This window comes from Amblyomma maculatum, chromosome 1, assembly GCF_055883805.1.
Source record: "Amblyomma maculatum isolate TAMU_Amacu chromosome 1, ASM5588380v1, whole genome shotgun sequence".
In the NCBI taxonomy this organism is placed as follows: Eukaryota; Metazoa; Arthropoda; class Arachnida; order Ixodida; family Ixodidae; genus Amblyomma; species Amblyomma maculatum.
The window spans coordinates 233,945,428-233,967,228 of NC_139344.1; the positions used below are offsets into that span (position 1 = coordinate 233,945,428).

Genomic DNA, 21,801 nt, shown 5'->3' on the forward strand with positions numbered 1-21,801 from the left:
AAGTCTTGATGGGGATTGTTTTGGAATAAAATGCCGTGTACATCAGCGTGCGACACGTGTCAAAGGTTGATTTACGCATCGTTTTTTGCTGTGTCTTTCTACGGTTCACGATGGGCCATTGCGATACAAATAATTTTCGGTATACGGCTGACTGAAACGTAGACATCGTTGTTGATCTATAGCAATAGACGCAACTGAATGTTATGCACCTCATAAACTCATTCATGTCCGGCAGAGCAAAGTGCATTGCTTTATAAAACAGCCAGTCTTCAAAATAACCGCATTTGAGCATCCGAGACGACGAACGAGTAAATGCTTACCATCTGCAATTTGATTATTGCCTCTTAGAACTACGCATGCTAGCAAGCAGTAGTTGCTTTCACATTTTTTTTTTTCGGGCAAGAAAGCGCTCAGGATTGCGAGTATGTGTGTAAAAACGTTAACCAGCTGAACCTGCTAGCGCAAGAGCGTGCTGAACAAGAAATCGGGCCGACGCTCCATAGCCCGCCGTGTCTACGCTTGCCCCAACATGGCGCCGTTGACGGCGGTGTCTCCACCCTGTACGGCGGCGCGCTACATCGAGGCACCCTACGCGGCGGCGACCCACCGCGCCACCAGTCGGCGGGCCGTGCCGCCTGGCTGGCCGGCAGCAGGCGTCGAGGGCTTTATTGCTCTCCCCGGAGACGCCTGCGGGAGCGTGTAGCGCGGCGCCTCGGGAAGAGAGGGCGCCGAAGGAGCGGCCCGTCGGCGGCCCCGCGGCTGTTGTTCTGCGTTCACTGCCGCATTTCCAAACTGGTTCCTGCTGGGTCCGCCGCAGGAGCGCTGGCTTGAATGAAGCCACAGCGTCATTTCCAAAACAGAAGCTTTATACTTCTCTTGTGTTTTCTGTCCCGCTGTGAAGGGCGAGAGCGGGGACAGCTTGACGCTGTGGTGGCGGTCGAGTGTCTTTGATGCTTGCCAGGCCTCCGGCTTTTTTACTGCTGCCCGTTGATGGGCTCCTCGCCTTTTTGCTTTTCCTCTCTCTTTGCCCAAGACGCGGCGTTGAAATACACAGCGCCGCTTGTCGCTGAGCCTTGCGAGTGAAGCCGAGCGCGAGTTTCTTGTGTCGACTTGCCATCTTTCGCGGCTCCCTTAGAAGTGTCCTGTGGGGCCCACTCTGTTGTGCTCCTCTTTCCACGTCCTGTTTCAGGCCAAGTCACTCTCGTTGTAAGGTCGCCCAAACGCCATCTTGCTCGCGACAGTCATGCTGCTGCTACTTGTTAGGGAAACTATTCTTGGTTGACGTGCTGCAACGGGCATCATGAGGCGGCCGCTCAGTCTGAGCGCTTGCTTTAGGCGCGGATGTTTAGCTAAAAGAAAAAAAAAAAGATAAAAAGCAAGGACGATGCTGTGAAGGACGCTTACCGTGCTGACAACCAGCGCGGTGAGCGTGCGCCTGTGTTTGGCGATTGCGTAACACCTCCCTCTGAGTAAACAAGCGCGAATATGCTGGAACAGCGGTGATCATGGCGGAAGAATGCTCGTGTAAGGCTGCTGCTCGCTTCTGCGTTACGTAAAGAGCGAATATATGCGTTGCGTAATGCGGCCCACTCGGATAACGCCGGCTTTCGGTAGGCTTTGGATTGTTCGTGCATTTTTTTTTTTTTTCCAGGTTGATGCTCCCGGTAGTCGTCTCTTAATATTTACCTGAAGGGAAAGCTGGCGGCGCTACGCTTCATCCACCATGGAGGGTCAGGAATCCTTGGAAGATGAGGTTTCATATTTGGCTTGGCTGCTGCTGGGCGTAAGACGTGTATTGAGACGTGGTGCTGCGACTCTTCTCGAGGCAAACCTCGGGTAAACGCCGCCAAAGTTTTCAAAACTAGCCTAGCACTTAAGATGCAAGTTATCCAAGTGAAATACTCGCTTCTGAATTAATTCTGTGTTAGGTTCATAATTAAAGTTCGTTACAACCTTAGTGCGATGGCTTGTGCCTATACTACATAGTGCACCGCATGAACGTGCCCCCCCCCCCCCCTCACCGACCCGCAAACGCACAACGAACTTATGAAATGGCGAGACTGTGGCCTGTGTAGCGCTCGTTACAATAACTTAACGACACTTTAGGGGAACTGAAGAAAAAATGGGCATGGGAATGACATGTAGTGCGAAGAGAGGATAACCGATGGTCGTTAAGGGTAACAAACTGGATTCCAAGGGAAGGAAAGCCTAGCAGGGGGCGGCAGACAATTGCAAAGATGAAGTTGGAAAGCTTGACTTTTGTTGGGTTGACTGGTGGAATATGGTAGAGGCCTTCGCCCTGCATCGGGCATGGTCGGGCTTGTGGTGATGATGATGACTGGGGCTCTATCACGCAGCGATCTCATCACAAGTCTGTCGCAAACCAAGCTGTTAACACCTCTCCTATTGGTCGATTCTGACCGGCGGACCTGTTCACCAATAGGAGCGGGTGCTAATTGACACGTTTGTGACATAATATTACTTGTCGCGTCCCTTCCTATCCATCCGCAAACTTGCCTACGCACAAAACAAGAATATGCCTCACCCATTTGAAATCCGCACTAGTTTTACCTAATTCAATCATTAGTACAAAGTCGCGCATCCAAATTTATAGCGATATGCTATGTCTAAACGACCAGGATTACTGGCATCACATCATCGCTTGTCATATCGCCGTTGTCTTTTCGCTGCAAAATCACCCACTCTTTTCCGCACGGTATACTACAATATCCCTCACTTGCACTGTACACCTGCACTCTCTCCCAGTAGAACGTCGCGCCGCCTTTTTAAGTCTAAGCCTACAGCTTTTACGCGGTCCCATTAATGCCTTTCATGTATAATATTTGCCACCTGCCTTAGGCGATTACATTAAATTTTTTCCAAGGCGTTGAACCCTCGTCTGTAATAGTGTTCCCTTTTTGCTCTTCTTGATATTGCGAGATGGCCACTGTGTATTCACTACTGTTCAGCCTCGCCGCGGTGGCGCAGTGGTTAGGGCGCTCGACTGCTGTACCCGAGAGTGCGGGATCGAATACTGGTCGCGGTGGCCGCTTTTCGATGGAGGCGAAAAGCAAGGCACCCGTGTGCAGTGCGATGTCAGTGCACGTTAAAGAACCCCAGGTGGTCGAAATTTCGGAGCTCTCCACTACGGCGTCTCACAGACTGAGTCGCTTCGGGTTAAGTCGCATAAACCAAACCATGATTGCTCCGTTATCTGGTATCCTTTTAAAGTTTTTCCTGGCTTCACTGTTATGTTCCAAATGTTCATACTGCTCGTATTTTTGTTTTTCGCTCCCCCTTATATAATGCCCCGCCTAGGAGTCCTTAATAGAAAATAAATAATGATGATGACGTGACTGATCCTTGCGTAATTCGGTCACTGCTCCCTCGACGATGTTATGTATTGTTGACGGCTTTGATGTAAGCTTGCGCAAAATGTACGGGCTTACGATCACTCATCTCTCTCTCTCCCTCTCTCCCTCTCTCCTCTCTCTCTCTCTCTCTCTCTCTCTCTCTCTCTCTCTCTCAGCCCATGTTATTCGCTGAACCTTAGATCGACGTCAAATAGGTGTGTTTTCCGTTAGTTTTGTCTTACACTTAGGTCCATTGCTTTTGAGATGGAAGAAATGCCCATACATCCTCCAGTAATTTTGCGCTTTTCCTGTTGCTTTCGCGATCTAATTGGCTAACTGAGCTATGTTCAATTGGCGTCCGAGCAAGACCGCTCCTTACCGTGCCGTTTTTGACTGATAGCAGGCAGCAGCAGCCTCCTTCAGCGTTGTTATCCTGGTAACGTAGCCTGGGGCAGTAAGGTCTTAGCAGCAGTAGCTTTCTTTTATTCACGATGAACGCGTCGTTGGCGGCCCAGCTATTTGGAAAGCCTGTTCCAATTCGTGGCACAGCAAGTGCCTCAGGAATAGAGTTGAACAGCGCATCATTCACACTCACTCCGCTGACCTCTGCCGCTATGTGTGCGAGATACATGCAGTGTTACGAGTGACGTCGGCGCCAAAAGTCTGGACACGCCGAATTCCCTTCTCATGCATCGCGAAGCCCTTGGGACGCGCGTTTCGCACGGGCGCCTTTGAAGCCCGCGGCCACAAGGAGCTCACTTTCCCAGCTGGGCCAGCGCAGCACGTCCGTCCCCCTTTTTCGGCGGAACGCGTTCCTAGCGTGAGCGCCCCATCCTTCGGCAGCAGTGCAGCCAGCGGTGCACGGTGGTGTTTTCACCGGCGGCTTCTTCAGTGCTCCCGAAACGGTGCACGCAACCGTGGTCGCGTGAACTTTTGTACCACATTCTACGGCGGCGTCATTACCGGCACTGCAGTCAGAGGATGAAGCGTGCGGCCCGGCCTGTCCTCGTCGCACTCTGCGCTCGGCCGTATTCGCGAGCCTCATTACCTGCCTGCCCTCCCAGCAAGACGCGTGTTTACGAACTAAACTAGGTTGCTAATTTCCCGGGCCACCGGCGAGGATTTTTCTTCCCCGCCAGAATCGAGATTCGCTCTGTAGCGTCCACCGGCTGTCCCTGTTTGCTGTCTACACTCTACAGGCAGCTTCCGTTGCAGGCGCCTTCATTTCGAATCAGTGTGCACGAATGGTGCGGCTGTACTTATTCCACGCACTCGCTAAGCAATCCGAGTGACTGGGCCACGATTTCAAAGCTTAGCGGAACGTATCTGCAGTAATGCGTAAGTATCCGCGTACAGCTGTAACGTGCAGCCGCATGTTCTGTCTACGAGAAAGAAGGAACGCAGGTGCGTTTGTATATTTCCAGTTTTTAGCGTTGTGCCTTCGCGTCGATCTCCGAGTACTGCGTTACGTGAACATATTGCGCGTGCACTTTCTCTGTGCCTCAACACATTCAGAACCATTCAGTTTTCTTCCAATGCTGGTGCCTGCAGAGCTACTTGATCTGACGAGAGAGCGAACGATGACTTTCTTTGTGTTCCATGATGCGCTATCGATAATTCACTGTAGCGACACTGTGAAATGTCGGGTTACTGACTGAGAGAGAGTGCTTTTTTTTTTCTTCTTTGGTAGATTCTGCGTGTTTGTGAGAGTGCCGAATTTGCTTGTACTGCATCCAGAGGTCGCGTTTCCTGAGTAAATAATGAGACTCAAATGTGCGCCTGTATTGATATGTCTCTATTCATTCCGTCGCTCGTCGCCGTCTCCACTTACTGAAGACGCGGAATGCCGATCGGCGCGGCGCTGGTTTCGTTTCGTGTGACGTAATCGGTCTCTTCACTCGGCTGCGCGGGCCGCAGACAGTGCGCTGGGCATTCTTTGTCGCTTTCGTTGAAATGGGTTAGGGGTCGCTACTTTCGCCGTCACGTCAACGAACTGGAGCCGAAGGTGACAGAAAACCAGTCCGTCAATAGAGAGCGGGCCCCAAGTTTTGACGCGCGAATGGAAAGAGGGAAAGCGGGTCAGCCGGCGCCAGTCCGATAACTGCCCACGAGCAGCCGCGAGTCGGCTCCGGAGCGGCCCGTCGTCATTCAATCGGGCCGTCCTTCCAAAACGTCCTACTCTCCTCTCGCCTTGACTCAGTTCCCGCGCATTTCGCGCTCCTTTTGCAGCGTCCGCCGGGACGTGTATGCAAATGCACGCGTCGTGTCGCGCGGCGCCGCCGTCGGCCGGGGCTACAGCGAGGTGCTCGCGGGTCGACAGTTCAGGGAATCGCAGCTGCTCGCCGGCGTCACGGCGCTCCGCTCTTTTTCACGCGCTTATGTCAGGGGGCCCACGGCGGTCGAGTGGCGGCTGCCTCCTCCTTCCTTCCCGCGATGTCGCCCTTCCGTATTCGCCAAGTGCATCGACGTTGCCTTGAAACCGTCAGCGCTGCCCGCCTGTCAGTCGTACAGATAACAGGAATTGCAGTTGCGTACATGCTCGCGCATACGCGCTGGTTGTCTTCGCTGCCCCTTAGTCATATTCGCACTTTGCGCACTTCCTGCGAGTCGCGGATGCTTTCTCGTCATCCGTCCGCTTTCTCTCGTGTCCGCTCTTGTATCTCAATGGGAAAACTTGCCGATGTTTCGCCTCGGCCGCTGTGCCGAGCGGTTTTCCAAGGGAAGCGGGGTGCGGTTACGAAGTTAGCAGATCCTTATTGTCAGGAAACACAGCGGTGTCTATATTTAAACAGACGAACTGAGGACGTCCGTTGTTGGAGTGTCCAATATAAGTAGCAAAACGTCATACACCGACTTTTCTGGAAATATTGCAAACGACATGCAGTCTTGTAACTTATCGTAGCATAGTAGGAACCTCTACATATGTAGTTGAGCGAAAGTCAACTCTAGTGAATATGCGGGCGCACGAAACACCTTGATCGGTATTTACAGCGGTCGTCCTGCTTGGAACTAGAACTTCCTGCACAAACGTAGCAAATGGTACTGTGTGTGTTGTTGTTTTTCGCCTCCTACCTGTTTACCAGCACTAGCGATTGTCCTGCTTATTTTTGTCTTGTCTGATACAGTGGGCTGAAGTCGCCTAATGAAATGCGACTATTTTGAAACCTCCATTTCGCTCATGTCACCGCCTGCAAGTTCCATTGGCAACATTTCACAATCCTAGCCACCTGCTGCTACTGTGGAGTATGTATATATACTGTACACTTCGGGTCAATCTAGCGTTTTGGGTTAAAAGTGTTATACTTTCGCAAGAGCGTGTTTCCTGGGCTGCGCTTGACACACTGTGAATAATGATCGAGAGAAACCTTCAGTTTCTGTGCGAATGAGCGACAGTGACGTCAAAACTGTTGAGATGAATAGCAGCGTTCAGAGGAAGACCTGTTAATTGTAGCCGGCCCCTTCGGATAGGGCAGAAATGTGCGCGCACACAACTGTTCATGCCGTGAAGTAAAATATTCCTCTTACGGTTCTCTATGCAGCCGCGAAGCTGCTTATTGACTCCTCACTCATTTTCATTGCCGATGGCGGCTGACGACAGGCGCGGCCCCACGCGCTCCTGTTGGCATCTTTCCCATGCATGCAGGAGGAAATTCGTCACTAGGTTCCTCCTGGCATTTTCCGCCACCCTTAATTGGAAAACAGGAAGGCTACGACAGTAGGAGAACACAGGGCTTTCGCTGTGAAGGCGCAGATGGGATCTATCCATCCGTCGTCCCACTTCCTATTGCACTGAGTGTCGAGCCTCGGAGATCCGTGCGGCAACGCTCGGAGCGCTGATTCACGAGAATGGTGACAGGATCCTCACTGCACGGTGCATATCGCACGATGCTTGGCGCACTCGCACGGGGCGTTTGCTTCCTGTTGTCCAATTGTTGCTTTCGCTTGTTTCTTCCTTAGCTGTCGCAACGAAAGAGCGCGAATTGTGTGCCCCTGAGCGGACCAGTGCTCTAATTGGCAGGTAATGATGGGAAATTGATCTGCGCTTAGCGTTCGGGCGGCCTTCGACGTGGCACTGAACTGCTTGCATTAATAAGCTAAATAATAGTTGTGTCCTCTAGAAACGATAATAGTGCTTCCGGCCATTGATGACTATTGAGCTCGCTTTCCCCGAGCACCGCCATATGCAGAAGCAAGTACCATCACATCTATCAGTGTAGCAAGACCAGCGACAGCTGCTATGGCGAGCTTGCACGGTCACGGCTGCGAATGAAGCCCTGGACTGAGGGCTCCGCTCAGGAAGACAAATGCGCATTAACAGTTTCTCCTCCTCTTCCTCGGTGGTGCAGTGGTTAGGGGTGCCGACTGTTGCGTCCGAGGATGCGGGATCGAATCCCGGCTGCGGCGACCGCTTTTCGATGGGGGCGAAAATCAAAGCTCCCGTGTGCTGTGCCATGTCAGTGCACGTTAAAGAATCCCAGGTGGTCGAAATTTCCGGAGCCCTCCTCTACAGCGTCTCTCATAGCCTGAGTCGCTATGGGACGTTAAACCCCTTAAAACCAAACCAGACCAAAAAAGTAATTACTTCCTTATTACACATCTACTCCATCTCGGGGATTCCCCTTAATATTTGACCAACACCATTCCCACTTCGAGTTGAACAATTCGCTCTCGTCCTACCATCTTTTCTGTTGACCGTCAGCTTGTTAGCTGAGTTAGTAGAGTGACTGCACCGGAAAGGCGGTGATCCCAGATCAGAATGAATTTTTCTTAACTACGAAGTTTCTGAGAAAGCTTTATAGGATAGTCTTATAGCTTTATAGGATAGGATAAGGGGAGAAGGGTTCTAAAGGAAAAGGAAAACTCCCTCAAGCGAAGTCCTGCCTTCCTCTGTCCCACCCTGTTGTGTATGCTTTTCCCCCGCTGCTTTTGTTTTAAAGAGGGCCCTGGGTGAATTCGTCTTTTAACTGAGAAGTCGTAAGCCATACCTTCACAGGTTGGAGAGACTGTAAACACGACGGTTGAGTGTTTTTGCATGCTGTGAGGCTTTGCACGGCTTCCCATCCAGCACAAGGCGTTCCCGCTGAGCTCACCTAGTGTGTACTCTTGCGTGAACGAATTGTTTGAGCGGTCGCGGTGCATTGTCTGGGCCCGTTTACGTACCCCCGCGTCGAGCGCTATTGTCCTCGCCTTTGAAGGCGCTATACGGAAAGTGAATGGGCGGGCTCCAGTCTTGGCAGGCCTGTCAGCTGGCAAGTGCCGGAGAGCCTGCATGCGTCTTCCTTCATGCTGTAGCTGGAAAGAGAAATTACGCTGGCGTATTATGTAACATATAAGCGGACATATCAGGGTACGTGAAAACCACCCCTCCTCCCGCCCCCTTTCCCGGAGATGAGATAATATACGCTTTCTCGGAAAAACCATGAGGAAAAAGGAGAGCGTTGACGGCGAAGAAGAACTTGCGAGTTGCTGTTACTAAGGGGACATTACTCCAACACTTTCCACACTGACCAGATTCAGTTTCGGAGTACTTTAGGAGTGTCTCTCGCATCAGTATAGTTGGATTTAGCGGGCGCGACTAGGGACGGCGTCAGTGAGCGCGTGTTTTGGTAATCTTAAAGCAGTGGCTTCAAGCACCTCCCCTCAGCTCGTGTCGTTCACTTTAGCCTAACAAGTGCTCGAGCACAGTTGGTGACGGCGGATTTAGGGTTTCGGAATCCAGTGGAAGCACACTGAGAGCAAGTGGAAGTTTGTCAGGGATAGTTAGCTTTTATGAATAGGCAAATACTAATTATGCCATCCTACGCGTCCTTTTTCGTCTGTTACAATAAAACCAGGTGATCGCAAGAAGAGCGAAACGCGGAACATGCGTTCTAATGCTCTGAAATCTTCCGCGCTCTTTGGTGGAATCATGCGATAAATATATGAGGTAGAAAAAAAAAAAGACACAAGGAAAACAGGAAGACACGGAAGGAAAGAAAGCGAATGTGGAGAGGCAGCGCGGGCGCGAACCACTGCAGGCGTCCGCCGCATGGCCGCGCGTGCATCTGCAGCTTTCGTCAGAATGAACGGCTTCCACCCACGTCGCATCGCTCAGGCACACGCGTCGCAGGGACAGGTGTTCCGCGGCGAAGGATTGTTCATCACCGCGGCATAATTTTCCTGCAGCTTCCTTTTTTTCGTCGGTGCCCCTCGTGAGTTATGTCTCCCCTGAGATATCTGCCGTAGGCGCACGTCGAGAGACCCTTGCGGTCAGCGGACGAGCCCTTTGACACCTGTCGCCGGGCCGTTTCCGCCCTAGTGCGCCTTCGATCACCCGCGACGTCGAACGGAGCCGATGGTCGAAGTTTAACTGACCGCCTCGTTCCGTTTCTCGCCTCTTCCTCGTTTAACCTGCTGCTAATATGCGGGAGCACAGTTGGGCGCTGCCTTACAGACGAGCATCACAGTGCGATGGTGAAATGAGATCCACGTCGGCGGTGAGGCCACTGTCCGCTTGACGTCGCTCGAAGAGCAGCGACGCTAGGCTCGAGCGCGTCTGCTGATTTCCTTGTTATTTGTGCATTTATGTAGACGTAAACTTGTTGAATGCGCCACTGGGAATTTTTGGAAAAGAATTGCGTTGTGTTACAATTCAGCTTCGCTACCTTCCGGATTCTTAGCTTCACCATATCAACGCCTTTAATGTATATCCGCTCGACTAACAAACGCAGACGTAGCATTGTAATACCATAGTCAAATATGTGCCACTCCACACCTGGCTGCTCTGACATGCTGCTACGACGAGATAGTTATGCTGTTTGGCTATCCTGCGTCGACGCATGCTCTTATCACCGATGGCAAGCATAGACTCGACGACCTTCCTGGCATGAGAGGGAGACGCTTCCTACACCCCCGCAAAAATGCTTTTTTTTTCTTTTTTTTTTTGCGCTAGCCTTCGTCTGTGTCTTTGTGTATGCGGAGTGATAATCCTCTCTGCAGTTCCCTGCCTGCTCAGCTGTTGCGTGCGTGCGTGCGTGCGTGCGTGCGTGTGTGTGTGTGTGTGTGTGTGTGTGTGTGTGTGTGTGTGTGTGTGTGTGTGTGTGTGTGTGTGTGTGTGTGTGTGTGTGTGTGTGTGTGTGTGTGTGTGTGTGTGTGTGTGTGTGTGTGTGTGTGTGTGTGTGTGTGTGTGTGTGTGTGTGTGTGTGTGTGTGTGTGTGTGTGTGTGTGTGTGTGTGTGTGTGTGTGTGTGTGTGTGTGTGTGTGTGTGCGTGCGTGTGTGCGCGCGCGCGCGCGCGCGCGCGCGCGGACAGTTCTTGAACTCGAAATGCTTAGCCCCATATTTCAGGCTGATTTTCATTCTGCAAGGCTTATACAAACGACACCTGAACGACGTGCAGCAAAGGGACAATGAGAATGCGCAAAGGCAGAAGAAATCTTCACGTGTTGACACATAAGCCCCGCACTGTTTACAGTAGCTCGTTTTGCGGTCTGTAAACCGTGGCGAGTTTCTGGAACGGAGTGAGAAGGTTGAAAATAAAATATTCCTGCATTCTTTCGCGTCGCGTCTATGTTGGCGTTGCATTCGTGTTCTGACTTCAGATGAAAGGTTCTGTCGGTGCTGATTGTTAAATTCGGTTTTGTTGCCATATTATTAATCTTATCTGCTACACCTGAAACCGTGTGCTGGCATAAGCCGAGGTCGTTCCCATGTGCAGAACGCTCTGCCCGATGCGTTTCTTAGCGTATAAGAAAATAGGGCCAGCCTAATTCGTGGAGTGTGATGCAGCACTATAATAAAGGGGGGATATTACTCATTGGCAACCACTTAAACGCAGCCACCTGTGGCTGCGCTCTTAGGTGGATGCCAATGAGTAATCACTCCCTTGTTACAGATTCTACTCCACCTTTGGGGTTTCCCTTAAACTATGCAGCACTTGGGAATGCCCAAGTGGTGACGGAACAAAATGAAAACATTACGCAGTTTCGGGCCAAGTGGAGAGGCACAATCGGTACATTCGCCCGCTCGATTGGAGTGCGTGGCAAGGAAGGCGCGTCACGGATTTTGTTCGGTGGCTCTTCGGCAACGTCGGAGATGTCGCAAATAAAACTGCAGTTCATCGAGACGCACATGAAAAGCAATGCGGGCTTTCCTGTCGTTGCTTCGCTGAACAGCGGGGAAATGGAGCCAAAGGCTACCGTGTCATTCCAGTGGAACACTGATTCCCGTTTGTGCACTACGAATTTGCACCTCGCATGTTTTATTAGCGTATATATATATGGGCCGCGGCTGTCAGTCCAAGGTCGCAGGGTGAAATCCTAGATGGCTGTGGCTCCCTTCCGAGTCCGGAACGCATATATTGCACCAAGTGCTGTGTCGTTAAAAAATTCGGAACGTAATTGGGTTACCATGAGTATAGGATGAATTTGCAGGGGTGTTTGCTGTATGCGAGAAAACGCGGTGTGGCCTGGTTAGACTAGAAGCGATGTTTCCCCGCCCGACAGAACCATCTTTTACTACTGGAGGTGCTTACACCGCAGTGGCGAAACCAAAAAAAACTAGCACACCGACTGCAAGAAGGTAACTCGCACTCAAGGATAACTGGCACAAGGCATGGAATAATAAAGTAAAGACCAAACTGCATTTGTAAGGCCGACGTTGAAGGAATGGAAGCCATGCACGCAAGAGGAACACTTCACAGAAGTATTCTCTTTGCCGTCTTAATTCACTTCGGGCGCACACATCTGCACATAACTACTTACAAAGCAGGGCTAATTTTCATGTGAAATATGTGGAGACTTACAGTAAGCCTCGTTTATTTTCATGCACAAAGGTGGGCGAAACATATTGCTCTATTTTGTCGGACGTTGCTGTCAATGAGAAACGCTTTTGTTGATTTGCTGGCTTGGTTTTATGATGAATAATTACGGTTCTATGCATTTACTTACATTTTTTCTCTGATCTTCTCTATGCATTGTACTCCTACCACTGCCTAAAGCCTGAGGCTCTGGCTAGCTGTATGTTTCTAAATAAACAAATAAATTAGCAATGCGAACTTAAGTTTCGTAACATGTCTTATTAAGTATTTGTATTAAAAAAGTTTCGTTCATTAAACAAAACCTTTATAAATTCGTGTTTTGTAGTTGATAGCTTTTAACTGTTTACGTGCCGTAAAACAAAGCACACCACAATCACGAGATGTCTACTCACGTCGCCAACGCAAATTTATTTCGTTCAGCGTTGCGGCCGGTCTCGATGTGCGCCTATTCAATAACTGCTTGGACCTCTCTCGCTTTGAATATCGCGTGCCATCACTTCTCAGTTCTGGTCTGAGAGCTTTCTGCAAATGATGACTTGGTTCGGCTTGTAAGGTTTAACGTCTCAAAGGGACTCAGGTTGTGAGAGACGCCATAGAGGAGGGCCACCTGGGGTTCCTTAACGTGCGCTGTCATCGCACAGCACGCGGGCGCCTTGCTTTTCACCTCCATAAAAAAGCGGCCGCCGCGACCGGGATTCGATCCCACGTCCTTGCGTAAAGCAGTCCATCGCCGTAACCGCTGCGCCACCGCTGCTGGGCTCTTTCTGCAAATGATCTCTAGACATTGTTATATACCATTTTTTTTTTAAATTACGGGCAATGTACTCAAATGATTCATTGCACACGCTTCACCATTGTCAGGCTTTTTCTTTACTATCATTTGTTGTCATTTGTCATGTTTTCTGTGCGCACTAGCGGCCAGTTGTGAAAAGGAGCATGACACTTATGCTGTTCGGCGCGTTTTAACGTCGGGTATGCAGACTGGATGGTAGCCTGACTCGATGATACAAACTGCATCTCTCTAATATCGGCTGGCGTCCCCAAGCAATCCGCAATGCTTGACGATCGTGAGGCGAAATGACTCTCCTGCATGTTTGCCTGCCCTTCGCTCGTGTTCCTGAACAAACAGTTGCGGCGATCCCATACTGTAGGTAGTAATGTCTCACGTGCGCAGATAAAATGATTGAGGTAGGTGCGGCATGGCCGTTAGAAGCAGTCTCGAGCCCAAATTGAGTTCACACGCGTCAGTGCCTGTTTACCGTGAGCGTCGATCCCGACATCGTGCGTTAGCAAAGGAGGACAAAAGAAATTCTGACGTGAACGCGAAAGGCGGCCGCCGACGAGCCCGCGTTTGGGTCTGCGCTGAGGCATGTACGCCGGCGGTTACGTCAAAACGATGAAAACAATAACAGCAAGCGCCTCCACGGAGGGAGAACGAGGGAGCAGAAGAAGGCGATGCGCGCGAGAAGCGAAATGGGGTGGGCGGGCTGTAGTGGCCAGGAACGTTTGACATTGTGCCAGCGCGGCAACCGAATCGCGGCCCTCGCGAGGTCTCGTCGGGGCCTGCTAGCGCAGTTCCTTAGCCTCGGCGCCGACCTTTTTGGCGGGGCCAGTCCCTGCTGCCTCATTCCCGCGGCCCTCGGCCGACGCTCAAACAAAGCGATCTGCGCGAAAGAAATAAATCCGGAGACCCCGAAAGCAGGCGACCCTCCCCGGCCACTTTGGGCAGGTGCGCCTTGGTTTTGCGCCGACACGCGCTGCTTCCGAACGTCTCCCTGCGCTGCTCCCGCGACCCCTCTTCTTCTTTCCTTTTGTTTTGCATTAATTGTGGGAAGCGTGTTTTCTTTTTTTTCTCTCTTCTGGCGCCCTTCTTAAGAAGCCGGAGTCAGATGTTGCTGGTTCCTGCGGCGCCCGGCTATGCAGGCCCTTTCTTCTTTACGTGTGCCCTCGGGGAGGTATGAAGGAAGGGGGTCATTACCGTTCGCGCGCTTTCCGAGATGCGAGAGACTGATGAAAGCTGCTGGAGAGCATGCGGCCGTTGCCCTCACGTTGGTCTGGGTAAGACACTTCGACAGAGGGACGAAAGTTTCGGACTGATGCTGCTGGTGATGGCTATCTTTATAGAGCAGCCTCGCGCGTGCCGTTGGCTGGATTCCTAAACTGTCATCGTGTCACGAAAGCGTTGTGATTTTGTTTAAGGTATCAAGTTTTTTGTCTGGCTCGCGCAAAGAAAGACATGAGTGAATGCTTGCTCTTTCCTGCTGAGGCCGCACCACGTGATTGCATCTACAGTGCCGTCGAGGCAGGCGGCAGCTGCGCTAAGATAGTTTTCGTATCCGTGCTGTTACAGCGGCCCCGACGTGGAAACTGAGGCGCTCGATGGAAGGATTCTTCCGGGCGTACACATACGCTTGCAGCAATCTGTCGATGCTGTAGGCGACTTGCTAGTTGAGGGTGGTTTCAGCCGCCGCAGTAGATAACTGAAGGGTCCAGCTGTTACTTTAAGTGGTTTGTTTAAAAATAATTCAAAAGGGAGGAAGAGATGTATGCTAGCTGCGGCATTTGCCATCGCGCTCGGAAGCACCTGAGCTCCGATGGCGGAAACAAAGAGACAGTATAAAAGGAAATAAAAGAGGGGATCGATAGGGCGACAGGACAGTTTTAAGCAAAAAAAAAAAAATTAAGGAAATTCAAAGCCTTTACAAGAGCAGGACGACCACCAGCCATCGTTTTTGCAGAGCGCAGCTCGCCATTACGGTGGGCTTGCGCTGGTCGCATTTCTGCTGTTACGAGGAAACCACTTTTAACACTGTTACTCCATCCCTTTCTGCGATATGAACGAAGCTCTCCTTTCTGTTTGGGCTAAACTTCTACATAAGGAAAAGCTTTCACTTGCGGCTCTATCTGCTAAAAAGTGTAGAACGGCTTGTGTGGACACTTTTCATGTTTCGCTTTGCCTTTTGCTGCCTCTCTGGAGAGCTGTTGGCAGTTGACGATCCCCTCTGAGGTGCACTGCAATCAGGCAACCCTTCAGGTGACGTTAACTGCCAACAGCTCTCGAATCGAATCTCTCGAATCGAACTGCGGATCTGTTGTACACCTGCCGTCATGAGCTAATAGAGCTCGAAGTGGGGGTGAAAGAAAGCAAAATTTTGCCGCCCTCTTTGCTCACTGCGCGGGTTTCGTGTGGAGCCCAATCCTGAATCTGTCTACTTCGCGCTTTCATTTTCTCGACTGCGCTGTGGGGTACGCAAAAATGTTTGCCGCATCTCCCGCGATGACTCAGTGGACTTGTCGTTCGGCTGTTGGTCCCATGGTCGCGGTTTATTTGTCCGAATTTTCAAATCTGAAGTCAAACGCCACCTGAGTGCTTTACGATCTCGGCGCACTTTTAAAGAACTCCAAGTGGTCTAAAGAAACCCGGACCCCTCTATTACGGCGTCTTTTATAGCTTATGTCTGCCTTCAGTACGTAAAACCCCCCAAATTACAAAATTGTTACAGCACACCGTTGTATATCCGCTGGGTTCCAGAAAAAAATGGCAGTGAGTGTTCGTTGAAGCTTGCCGGGTCTTGTTGCAAGGGCCGCCTTCCTTCGCGTCGCTCCCGCATTCCCGACGCCGAGCTCCCTGCTCCTTCACGCGGTGGGCTGGGCGAGGGGCGCCCCTCCTTCTTCCGAGGACTGCTGCTCCCACCTCTCCCACGGCCGGATTCCCGGCTGTCTACGCATTCTCTTCCCTGTTCGACGGCTCGAGTCACGGATCGGCTCCACGCCAGACGTGCGCACGCACCACCGGTCTCCTCCGTCGGTCGGTCGCGTAGTAGGCGGCCGCCGTTCATGCTGTCCCACGAATCTGACCCCCGGCGCCGCTTTTGTCGAAGGCCGCAAGCAAAGTTCGGTGGGAACGAGCAAGGTCTCTCGGGACTGTAACTTAAGCCCTGCCTCTCCCTTTCCACCGGGAGCTGGGGCTTCCTTTCGTTCGCTTTCTGCGGTTTTTGTTTGCTACTGCAGCCAAGGAAAATATAAACGTCGAGGGTGGTTTTGTCTGCTTCCAATGCCGCATCTCGTGTTCGCTCTCCGGTCCAGACCACGCGCATTTTCTTTTTTGTTCGTTTCTGCTTCTCTTTGAAAATCGAAGGAAACGCGGGAGGCGCCAGTGGCGACGACGGCACCGGCCTTTGCATTCCACTGCGCTTCGTCACGCGGCTCGATCACGTGTGTGCACACGCGCTGCGGATGCAGCCGTGCGAAACTGCAGTGTGGTCGTTTCGTTGGTCACTGTTACTGAATTTCAGTAACAATAGACATTGGTCATGGACGCCGGCGTTTCGAGCGCGTGATTGCTGAAAGTTTGCCAGGGAGATCGAGTGGCTGCTTTTTCGGCACGGGGGAAGGCCACGCGCCAGGACGACGGCGCGCTTGTAGCTGGACGCCGGGCCTCGAACCCACCCCTCGTGTACAAGGCATAAGCTCTGCCATAAGGCCTCAGCCGCAATTGGGATTTTAATTTGTCCGCGAGAATAAATTAAAAGCAGAACATTGTTTTTCTCTCCTTAACACCACTTAAGCCCCTCCGGAACTGGGACAACGTTTCACCTTTCGTCACCTACGCCTACAATTCCGCTGTTCAGCGCACTACTGGTTATAGCCCTTTCTTTTTAGTTCATGGCCGTCAACCATCGACAGTATTCGACACTACTTTCTTCTCTGCTCCCTCTACGTCTGAATCTCTGGACGAAGAGTTTGCCACTCGTATGGCCCAGTGTCGCCAACTTGCCCGTTTGAACTCTTGTAACTAATGTCTGAAGAATGGCAAAGGTGTGTCTTATTCAACTTTCATTGTTAGGGGCACGTGAGTAGGTCTTTTGCAAACCAATCTGAATTTGAATAGGGGTGTAATTTGTGGAGCTGTGGCTCTGCTTGCGAAAGGAGGTGTATAGAGTACATTAATATTGACAGCTATTTGGTTGGACAGACTTGAAAACAGTAGCGAGGATAAGCACTTTGCTATTTTCTCATTCGTTCTCCGCATAAATGTCGAGTTTCAAGGCACGGAGCAACAGTTTGCGCCGAGTGCAAGCTCCTGATTGGCTTCATTTAACTTGCGTTCATTAACATGCTTTCGGCGAGCGCTTTTTTTTTTTTTTTTTTTTTTGTGTCACTGCCATCGAAATGCGCTGCTTAAGCGGACTAGGATTTAATCGCAGCTCTCGTGTGAACAGCTGTAGAATGCCTGATCCGTCGGGGGCCACGCTGTATTTCTTCGCGTGTATATTAAGCGCAATGCATGCCGCGATCGCGGTATAGAGCATGCGCGCCATTGCATTTAATATGAATAAAAGTATGAAAACCTGAGGGCTAAGATATCGCGTGCCACCGTTCTCGTTAAAAAGCAAGCCGTATCCCTTTGCTTGTGAAGCATCATATTCCTTTGCGTTTTTGAGGCTGCACCCCTTTTTAGGGCCTTGTTAGAGGGGCGCATACACGAGCTCTTGCAGCTGACCTAGCAGCGTGCCTATCGCGCTCATTTATCGGGTCCGGTTTCCGGTTAACCAAAGAGGCTGGTCATACGCCACTGTGGCTCCTTTACATGTTTCTTTTTCGCTCACCGAATATTTGCTGAATATGCTGACGTCATTTATGGCGGCCCCCTCACGTTGGTCTGTGTCCACGTTTTTTTTTTTTTTTTTTCAACGGCGGGACATGCCGTGCCGGCCGTTGCAATTACGAAAGGGCACACTCCTGAATCAAGTTCCTGTGTTTGACATACGGCACAACTTAAGACAATTGCCCTCTTTGTTTCAATAGGGTCAATACCTAAGGCGCTATCTAAGTACAATTCGACTTCTTTTGCATATGAGGTTTCTCAATGTAGGTTGATGAGGTGCATTTTTGTTTATGCTGTAACAGAAGTCATAGTGAACCTTGCTCTATCAGTGACCTGGTTGTGCACTCCGACTTTTTGTGCCGCTCTACGGGAATGAATCTAGAGAAAAAAATAAAGCACGACCAGAAGAATAGAAACCGTGCGACAACGCAGCTAGCACTTGTGTCCGAGCACGGCGGCGCGCTCTCCCGCGACCCAATTTCGTCGTCCTCTTAGTGCTGTGAAACACCTGTGGCAAGATTTACTGGTGGCCCTTTTGAGCGCCGTTCTGAGTCGGCTTCTTTCTCGTGCGCAGAACCCGGAGCCCTCGTGCTGCGACAGCGGCTGCCCTGCCCTGCAGAGCCACAAGGCGTGGCCTCTGTGCTTCGGCCGCCGGGTGGTGATCCAGTTGTGCGAGCTCGACTCCTCTCTGCTACGTCCCGGAGACTTCTACTTTGCCGTCGGCCCGGAAGACGTGTCCCGAGCTTCTGGTCCGGCCAGACTGGTGCTCAAGTACCGCGACGGTTTGGGCCATCTTTGCAGCAGGAGAATCGATGCGCACGACCTCGGGCGACTCCTGGCCATGGACTGGACGGCCCCGGGACAGGAGACGGACGAACAGCTCGTGACTCTGCTCAAACACCTGTTGGTCTCTGTCGAGCGGGGGCTGGAGCGGATCGAGTGGGACTCACTGCTGGCCGCCAACAGGAACTGGCTCTCCGGACACCGGCTTGACAACTGCTCTTGCAAGGAGCAGCAACCCGCAGACTCGAGCGAAACGTGCTACGCCGAAACTCTCAAAGATCAGGCGTCCAGCCTATGCCCATGCTCCAAGAGCGTCGACTCTGCGAGTCGGAGGACCAGCGCGTCCTCCGGAATTGAACCAGGACCGTCGTCGAGCGACGACTCCTCGTCGAGGGAGGGATCTTGGGCTGGCATGCTGCTTCCAGGTGAGTTAGGTAAAAGAACGATCTCTTCTCAGTCTTCTGTCCTGCGCGTGCAGCCTTTATCAAAGCGCAATTGATGCGGCCTCGTCGATCTCGCTTTGATCTGGGCATCATGTAACCAGGACGGGGAGTTTTGCATTGAAGACAGCACACCGTAGCAGCTACTTTTGAACCAATGCCATATTTTTCAGCATATGAAATTCTCGCAAATAGGGAGGTATCGGTACAAGTGGTGTGGGTGCGGCTTTTTGTTAATCAACTCGCTGATTTCGTTGATAATTCAGTTGAATCGGCTCAAAGGAGCTTCCTGAAACAGTCCACACGTTCGCTTTGCCGCGTTTGGCCCGAGCTATGCACGGGCTGCTTGCTTTCTCCAAAAGAACACCATTTTATACAGGGTGTCGTGACGTTCGGACGTTATTCCCCGAGTCCCTGACTTGGTACACGTGAGTGCATACACCGAAACTGGCACTTAACTTTATCTGGGATCATAGGAATCGGTAACGCATAGTGACGTTTTTGTGAGAAAGCATGGTCTCCGGCAGGCCTACTTGACGCTCCAGCGATGAAAGGAAACTCACTCTCTTCCTCGCTCCAGACGCTGTCACGTACCCAGTTGCGTGCGTCCATGTTACAGGGAAAAACTTATTCAGGTCAACAGTTTCGCACAGAGATTCGTACTATCCCAACTGCGACGCTCCGTTCTCATAAACATCGGCTCTTTATGACCGTTCTGATTCTGGAGGGCCGCAACAGCGAAACGCGTGGCAGAGGCGAACTCGATTTTTCACTATCAAAGCACGGCGCTTCGATCTTTGTCACCAGTTTGTCGGCGGCGTTACCCAGCAGTCGTGCGCGTTGTGTCGGGCACTGACCTTAATACTGGCTCCGAACAGTTGATGTGGCCATTTTTCCTGCTAGACTTAGCGCCTCGGTGTACCGCGTAAACTGCTCATCACTAGCTGCTGATCACAATTTATTTCCGCTGCCAATGCCTTGCGTTATTTTGTGTTCTGCTTGTCGCGCGTTTTTGCGTTATTTTCATACTTATTCTGTCTGAACTAACGGCCCTATAGGGGAATGTAACTGCACGAATAAATAAATAAATAAATAAATAAATAAATAAATAAATAAATAAATAAATAAATAAATAAATAAATAAATAAATGTTCAACTGCTCCGCGGCTGCAAAGGCTAGTGTTTCTTCATCGCAGTGTGTTGTTTTTCTTCGGACTGCGCAAAGAAGTGCTGTTGTGCTTGCCTTAAAGTTGAATGTGCTTGCGTTGTCAGTCATACACATGCGCGCCGACAGTTAGAACCAGAATGGCAGGCGGAGGTTAAAAACAAGCCTTTGTTTAAATTTCAGCGTTCGTCACGATTAACTCATGCCAACGAGCCCGTGCCAAGCTTTTCCTCTTAATCCGGGCGCATATGTAGCATTCTCTGGAACCATCCGCCTATTGTACTTGAACGCGCAATAGGGCGCCTGAATGCATGCCCTGGAAACCATGTAATGCAGGACGCTGGATGCAGCCACACCACTGGTCGGCAGCCACGCCATCGAGCTTTGTTGTTATGCGGGGATGTATGCGCCCGGTATATTGCTTCCAATGGGCAGCTCTGCCTCCTGATTACCACGACTGAGGGCGGTGGTTATCGGTGATTAGCGTGCTAAGTCTGAGAGAGAAGCAGCGAAATTCTCCAACCGAACAAGAATAATAAAAGACGCCGTCTTAGTAACTTTCGCTTTGCGTGGAACCACTGAAGTGAGAGTTTTGGAGAAGAAATAACTAACCCGTTCAGCGTGGCTGACAAATCATTTCGATGTGATGGCGTAATGAAGTATGAAAAATGCTTGATGGGTGGGTACAGACAATGGAAACGAAGGAGCGAAGAGTCGCGCTAAAGGAACCGAGGCGCTGCATTTCAAACGATTCTTACGTCACGATATAGTGGCTGTAATGTATGCACACAACGAACTGTACTTTGCTTCCCCCCCCCCCCCCCCTTTTTTTTTTTTGTTTTGTGTACCATTGTGGAAACGGTATTTTTGCGCCCTTCGTTCGAGTAAATATCGGGCGCGAAGCCTCTCGTTGATTCGCTGTGTTTGCGCATCGCGTTCGCCAGAAACAGCGGGCCGGCATGGTTCCTTAGCTTCCTAGTTGTCGGATCAAAATGGGAAAACAAGTGCCGCAATGTGGTTGGCCTTCTCGGGGGCACGTTTTCGGTTTTATGAGAGTGCCGGAGCTAAAAAAGTGCGGGAGGCGTGACGGCGGCGTGCAACTTTTTTCCTTTTGCCCTCCCCCTTCTATGTGCTCGTGTCGCAGGAAACTGTCAGAACTTGTCGTCGGTGAGCTTTAGAGGAAAAGGAAACCCATAAAGCGTCCCGTCATCGTCGGTCTCTCGCAGCCCTAACCCCGGAGACGGCGTGTGCCCCTCGGAATTTATGACGACTCTTACGGTTGGCAACGCGAGAGTGGTTCTTAAGTTTACAAATTCCGCAAAATATTACCAGGGCAGGTTAGCGACGCACGCTATGTCGCCTTCTTGTATTTTACTTTGCCCGGCCTCCTTGTTGCTCTGACTTTATTTTTCGCTGCAGTCGTCGTTGACTCGGCAGGGTGTCGTATAAATATTCAAGCATTTCGCTGCATTCACGAACTGCTGAATGCTGCGCTCGCGGAGAGGACTTATTACTACGGCTTCTGGCTGTCTTGAATGGCCGCCGTCGGCCTTATTTCGTACGGTTTCATTAACATCGAACGGATACCCCCCACCCACCAATAAAAGAAAAAAGTGGATGGGGTCGACTTCGTGACTGCTTCGTGCAGCAGGCTACG

General features: G+C 51.1%; 1 protein-coding gene across 3 annotated transcripts in view; it reads left to right on the top strand.

The window, feature by feature from the left end:
- The window catches only part of LOC146205910 (puratrophin-1-like), a 353,992-nt gene that overhangs the window by 164,048 nt on the left and 168,143 nt on the right, over window positions 1-21,801 (top strand). For 2 of the 3 annotated variants that reach the window (XM_084590570.1, XM_084590572.1), the window contains one exon: window positions 18,331-18,973. In XM_084590570.1, coding sequence (XP_084446696.1) covers window positions 18,331-18,973 — 643 coding nt within the window. The remainder of the gene's footprint in view (window positions 1-18,330; window positions 18,974-21,801) is intronic. The other variant, XM_084590571.1, reaches the window with a different exon arrangement.